Source organism: Sinocyclocheilus rhinocerous, unplaced genomic scaffold, assembly GCF_001515625.1.
Source record: "Sinocyclocheilus rhinocerous isolate Xijiao unplaced genomic scaffold, SAMN03320098_v1.1 scaffold160, whole genome shotgun sequence".
Lineage (NCBI taxonomy): Eukaryota > Metazoa > Chordata > Actinopteri > Cypriniformes > Cyprinidae > Sinocyclocheilus > Sinocyclocheilus rhinocerous.
The window spans coordinates 220018-227218 of NW_015624563.1; the positions used below are offsets into that span (position 1 = coordinate 220018).

The 7201-nt window shown below is 36.8% G+C and overlaps 1 protein-coding gene across 1 annotated transcript in view; it reads right to left on the reverse strand.

Annotated features, from left to right (window-relative positions):
• The window catches only part of LOC107742960 (protein LAP2-like), an 89349-nt gene that overhangs the window by 42196 nt on the left and 39952 nt on the right, over nucleotides 1-7201 (reverse strand). Inside the window, exon 2 of the mRNA XM_016556053.1 lies at nucleotides 2481-2688. Coding sequence (XP_016411539.1) covers nucleotides 2481-2669 — 189 coding nt within the window. The 5' untranslated portion in view covers nucleotides 2670-2688. The remainder of the gene's footprint in view (nucleotides 1-2480; nucleotides 2689-7201) is intronic.

The window sequence follows — 7201 nt, forward strand, 5'->3', positions numbered from 1 at the left end:
CAGGATACGTCATCAGCGCGTTCACGCACGCTGTGCAGACAGAGCGAGAATGGCAGACAAACATCAACAACCCGATCTTCCTTCCTGGTATTGTAGTACTTTTAAAGTTTTCTCACCGGTGAATGACATGATGTAGCCCAGCGGTTCCCAATCCCAGTCCAATCCAGTGTTCATTGATTGCTCCCTACTCCCTGAGCAGGGGAAATCCGTTGAAGTTTACTTCACTTCGGAACATTCATTCATGGATTTGCGCTGCGCAACATTCTTCACACACAGACGAAACTTACTAGAGAAGTGTGATAATATACCTCTGTAAATAAATACTATTTAAATTTGCACACTTTAATGCCCTTTGTATGGAACGTTTACGCTTGCTTCGAACTGGAATCATGGCGGAATATCCTGTGATGTCCACTTCGCAGGGCACTTACGGTCGAACTAAAGTTAGCATTTTCCAAGTTCTCCTACTGCACCTTTAAGCATATGCAATACCATTGAAACGTTGAACGGCCATATCTCCGTAACGGCGCGGCAGATCCGCACCAAACTCGGGGGATCCCTTCAGCTTGATGAACCCTCTCGAACGCCGAATCGAATAAATGTTCCGAAGTGAAATAAACTTCAACGGAATAAAGTTGAATGGAATTGAATTCAAATAAAGTTGAATAAACTTCAACTTTACTTTTCAGTGCATATATATATATTCTGTTTATGTATATACTGTATTCTATCTATAGTATCAGTCAAACATTTGGACACACGAATGGGAAAGTGTCCAAACTTTTAACTGGTATTGTACTATAATATACACAAAGAATATCGGCCGATATATCAATATCTGCCTTTTTTTGGCTCCCTAATATCGGTATCGGTCCCCAAAAAAAACCATATTGGTCGGGCTCTAGTGAATACTGCAATGATTTTATCCCATCTTGTCTCATAACTTGCAAATATGAAAGAGCTGAATGTTGAGCTGATGTTTTAATAGCGAAGTTGATGTTTGATTCATTTCTGAAAATCAGTCCGAACTGTCGATTATAATGAATCCTTTCAAAACTTTGATTTAATGACTCAAAAATATTTCTGTAAAAATCTTACTGCAAATATTACGATTAATTGCTGTTTTGTCATATTGGTGCATATAAATGAAGAAATCCCCATCTAGTGAAAAAAAATTGAGTATTTCTTACATTAAATTACTTGAATCTTTTTTAGTTACAACATTTTATGGAAACACATTTCTGAAACGTAATAAACATAATTGTGGATTTTTAACTTACAATTCTAACTTTATCGGAATTGCAAGTTCATATTTCGCAATTCTGAGTTCACATTAGGGCTGGGCAAATGACGTTTTTTTAAATGACGTCGATTCGATATCGATTCTCAAAAGCCGCGAATCGATTTTTTCCGGTATTTATTTCAGCACACATTTAAAACAAGATCTGATTAACGTGAATCTTATCATTAGTCTTCTCCACTAGATGTCACCCTTATTTACCTTGCGCGATGTTACAACAGAAAGCCTGTCATTCATTCAGCGCTTAGCTTATCATGGCCATATGGGTAATACTATAAATCTGCGGAAGCATTTGAGATCATGCATAAGGCGCCATGATTTCAGCAATGAATGAATGGCAGATGGCGCGGTGCACTGTTTTGTTTACTACACACATACTAAAGCGCGGACGATGCTCGCGGTGTTTTCAGCTTCTGCCGTCTCACTATATGATGATATGAACACGAATGTCATCTCCAGCTGCTCTGAGAGTCACTTCATTAGCATTTTACCGTTTCATTTGAGAAAACTACCATCATATCACATTCAGAGCAGCTTGAAAGTTCTTCACGGCAACCCGTCAAAATAAAAGTTTAGTTTAACGTTAAACTGTCAGAATATATTACTATTTAGCAGTCTGAAGACTCAATGCTACTACTGCTAATAAATATTAATAAATCCTTTATTTTTAAACGAATAATCACATCTGTTTTCTTTTTAATTTTAACAGTAAACCTCTGTTGTGCAGCACTTTGCTTGCCTTTAGAGTTTATATCTTACAATTTGGAGTTAACATCTCACAATTCTGACTTTATTCTGAAAATAAGTTTATATCTTGCAAAATGATTCTCAGAATTGCAAGTTTATTACAATATTTCATAATATTTGGTTAAATTGATGGTTGCTGAAAAAAAATAAATTACAGATTTTAAACCAATTCAAAACAAATACATAAGTAGTTCAATGTATTTATCTAGAATACCATAAAAAGGCAAAAATAGACGTATTCACACATCGCAGGCCTGCTGTGTAAGCAAATCTATTGCTTATAAACAGCATGCCAGTAAAAAGACAACATGTGGACTGGATGTGCTGCTTGCCAGCTAACAAAAAAGGGTAACGTTTCACCGTCTAAGCATTGAATTAACTTTTTGGAGACATGCAATGTAAGAGTGTTTGTGGCGCAAGAGGGCACACGTACTTTGGGCAGCTCCTCGATCTGGTTGGCGTCGAGGTAGAGCTCCTCTAAGGTCTTCTCGAAGCTGAAGATCTCTTTCGGGACTTGCTCCAGGCTGCAATGTGAGTAGTCCAGCGAGGTGACGGGGTCCTCCTCGCCCCGCAGGCAGCGGCATGGCACCAGCCGCAAAAACAAACTCCGCTTGCTGCTCATCCTCACCACAGCTCAGGCACTAGAGAGGAGAAAGAGAACATGATCAGCACCTCATGAACCTTAATAATTCATGGACAGGAACACTGCGATACGGGATAGCGCTGTCAAAACAGCTTGGTTTACAGCTAGTTGAACATGGTGCAGGAAACCAGCTTTTTATGATTTGTAATTGATCTTGAGTAGGTATAGTTGAAGTAGGTGTTGCTCATTTTAACATTTTTAAAATCATTTTAAAATAAAGGACTTATTTATTTATTTTTGTAATTTTAGACAGTTTAGCTTTTTTCTTTTGGCAAACATGTCTCCTAATTTTTTGTCATTTAATTGTCATATTTATAATTTTTCTAGAAAAGATTTTCATGTTATGACTGTGAATGTGTCAAATTGTAACAGATGAAAATTCAACCAAATTTTTCAACCAGATCAAAAAAAAAAAATTACATTGATTTAAACAAGAGTTATAATAGTTAAATAAAACAAACTAGAATTATTAAAAAAAAAAAAAATTTGTTAATTGAAATATGTTAAATGAAATAAAATATATTTAAAAAATATTGTTATATAATACTAAGTTTAAGCTAGTTGCCAAGTCAACTAAAATAACAAAATGGAATAGAAATTAATAAAAACTATACAGACAAATAAAACCAAAAATGACTAAAAATGACAAAAATACAAAACATAATTACAAAAATTTTAAAATTAAAATGAAAAAGGAAAATAAGAACTGATTCAAAATATTACAAAAAACTACAGTAAATAGGATTTCAATGACACAAAAATAACACTGATTTAAACGTATTATAAAAGCTTTATCAGCAAACAATGTATAATGTGTGAACACTAGGGATGTGCGGGTCTAGTCGGCTAAACGGTACAGCTCCTACTAGTCGACACTGAAAACAATAGTCGATTACACGACAGAAAAACAAAACAAAAAAAAAACATGATTTTATCATTCATATTACCGTCATTTTAACATTGCATTTAAAACATTTTAAATAACAAGTTAAAATAAAACGTTTGAAAAATAATACATTATTTTTAAAAGTGTAAAACATGATTCATTCATATTACCGTCATTTTAACATTGCATTTAAAACATTTTAAATAACAAGTTAAAATAAAACGTTTGAAAAATAATACATTATTTTTTTAAGTTTATCTGGGCGGAAACTACATTTTTACCTTATGCTTTTTCTACGTGTCAGTTGCGGCAAGTTCAAAAATTACCATACGAAAGACGAGAAGGTGTGGGAGTATTTTGAATTAGAAGGAAACGGAAAAGTTTTGTGTAAACTGTATAATGTCAAATTGTCTTACAATAACTCTACTGGAGCGATGCGTAATCATATTCAATACAGGCACGTAGGCGTTAGCTTAGAGGCTGGTCAAAGCCAGCAAATGTCAATCACATCATTCACTACAAACTGTCGGTGCTGCGATCCCATCCGCGCCGTCTATTCCTCTAATGAACACCCACTTCGGTGGTGGTGCGGGATGTCCAGGTGCTTTCTGAAACTCTATCGGCTTGCTTTTCGTTATCTCTGCGTGCCTGCGACTTCAGTTCCTGCCGAGCGCGTTTTTTCAAGTGCAGGAATTTTATTGTTAATCGCCTTAGGGCCCGTCTTTCACCAGACTATGTTGATAATTTCACTGAACAAATAACGCATGGTCTGAGTAAGTAAAATGGGCATTGTTGCATTTTGTTTTTAGACGATATAACCTACACGAAGTACGTTTTTAAAAGCCGTTTTAATGCTATCTCTTGATAAACCTTCCTATTGTTTTTGACTTGTGTTTTAATATGTTGGCTAACGTTATATGAAGATGAAGAATTCTGTCAGGCTATTGATTGATTTTCCATTGTTCTGCATTTCCCCAGCTGATTTCAATAAATAAGCTATGCTTTGGCCGACGGTGAGTGTATGCTCTTTTTTTTTTTTTCTTTTTCTTTTTAACGACCGCCTAAAATGAAATGATGATAACGCGAGGCAAGTGTGCGGCAAGCGGAATTCATTGAGGGATTTGACAGTGTGATTCATAGATTAAGTATTTCAAATATAGGCTATTATATATGCTACACGCACGCACAGAGGGTTTTTTTTCTTACCATCTTTTGGGGGTTTCTTGCTTTTAGACTAGTCGACTAGTCGGATACAAAACTTTCGTTTAAACGACAGTCAAATTAGTCGTCGCGCACATCCCTAGTGAACACTGTCAATTTATGATATTGATATTGAATTATGTGTTGTGAATATGTTGTACAGGATTACTAGAAATGCTATTTATTATCATAAAGCTTTTTGTCCCATCTTTGGCAGTTCGAGAAATTACTGACTGAAATGTGTGCTGTTAAAAGGTTTTTTTTTTTCCTCCCCAATGAACAAATGAATGTTTCCTTGACTAATTTTGTTGGCGAGATAACACCGGTTTGGACAAAGATACCGCTAATACAGCCAACAATTACTCATCATCTACAACAGGACTGAGAGGAGCACATTAACATTCATTAAAACCCATTTATATTCATGCTCGGCCTGAAAACAGCGTCATTATACGATGTCCATTCATTCTGTTGAAATTGAAAAAGGCCCTCGATACGGCATCAAAAAGGCCGGCCCAAGGTTTGCTCATGAATCGACACACAGAGCGGTTTTCACAGGCGCTGCTCTACAGCCATCCAAACCCAGCGGCAACAACAATTCCCTGCTATAGACGCAACTCTCCTCTGGACCGTCATGAAGAGCCCTTTAATCAATGCATGTGCATGACAACAATGAAGCGCCAATGCTAGTGCCATTTAAAAGTATGAGCCATGTTAAAATCTGCTGAGAAAACATCTGAAAATGATCAAAACGAGAACACTTGTCGTACAACCAGAGCCACGGGAATTCAGTTCTGCATCATTCACAGCACGCCAACATAAGTTTGTTCGACAACCTTAACTTCCTGAATGTCACATGTTTTCCTAGTGAAACAGGATATTCGATAAGAAAAAACATAGCTTGGAACGTTATCTATTGAAAATGACTGGATCATGAACTGAGGGTGTTACATATAAAGACAGACTGAATAGAAGTCACTAAAACAATACCTGAAAGACTCTTTGGCTACTGGTTAACATTATCAAAGCCTATAAATATACAATGACGGTTCACTCCTATTACTTATGAATGGGAGAAACTGCAATAATTCTCACTATTAACTAGTTGCTTATTAGCATGCATATTACTAGCATACTGACTGTTTATTAGTACTTATAAAGCACATATTAATGCTTTATTCTTCATGACCATATTTTAGATCCCGTAATCTCTACCCCATACCTAAACTTAACAACTAATACCAACTATTAATAAGCAGCAAATTAAGAGTTTGAGGCAAAAGTCATAGTTATTAGTTAGTTAACAGTGAGAATTGGACCTTAAACTAAAGTGCGACCCAATACTCATAATACATTTTATTGTTTCTGTTTCTGAAGTCTAATGGACCTGTACTCATATCAAAAGCAGAAAGTAAACGATTACAATCTAGAATCTAAAAACAACCTGTATATCTGTCATAAAAGGTGGTTAATCAGTAGAATCAGTTCACACTAGTAATCCTGCAAGCTCTTGGTCAGAAGCCCAGATCTTGAACCACAAGGCTACACGGTCCCAGACAACAGCAGCAGTTGTTTTGGTGATGTCGGGTCATTAGATATTAAACACACTGGCTACAGTAATACACCTCTCAAGGTCAGGCAGACATGGGTAATGTGATATGAAAATGACATGTCAACAGTACTGGATAATAAACTAATAGAATCCTATTATATGAATGATTTAAGGAAAGTAAAAACACAGGCCTCAAGCCTAGCTCCTCTAGGAGCAGGTCCAGGTGCACCATTGTGTTTCCACACATGTTGTCCTGCGGTATTGTGACGGGCCGGCTAGAGTATCCGCTTTTACACGGGAATTTCAGCGCACAAAAGAGACGCAAGCAGTGCAGGAGGGAAAAACCCCTCTCAGCCTCGGGCTTTATTATATCGCGTCAAAGGGAGAAGTGTGGGAAAATGTGCGAAAGATTTCCGCTTTCAACCAGATGTGACGTGTGCTGCTTCAGGGCTCATGTGATGATGAAGATGATGAAGATGCCCTGGATTAGATCACCAATTCTGGAATGCAGCTGCATCAATGAGATCGTTGTGGAGGAGTGTGGAGAATGTGACCTTTCTCCTCCTCCTCCTCATCAGCAGACAGACAAAGCCCAGCTCTTCATCACATGTTTGGACCGAGAGAGCATCAATGGACCGTTCACATCCAAACTAGGGATGTTTATTTCGGTTATTTTTCCTAACCGACAACCGACGCTCGTTAACCGATTATTAACCATTAACCGACAAGATGATTTTAAATTAGAATTGAATTAAATTAGAAAGGATAAGTGTCTGTGACCTGTTAAAAATACTAACATTTGTTTCCCGGGGATTAATTTTACATGCGCAAAAAGCAGCAAACAACAGAACATGAGGATTCACATGGCCATCA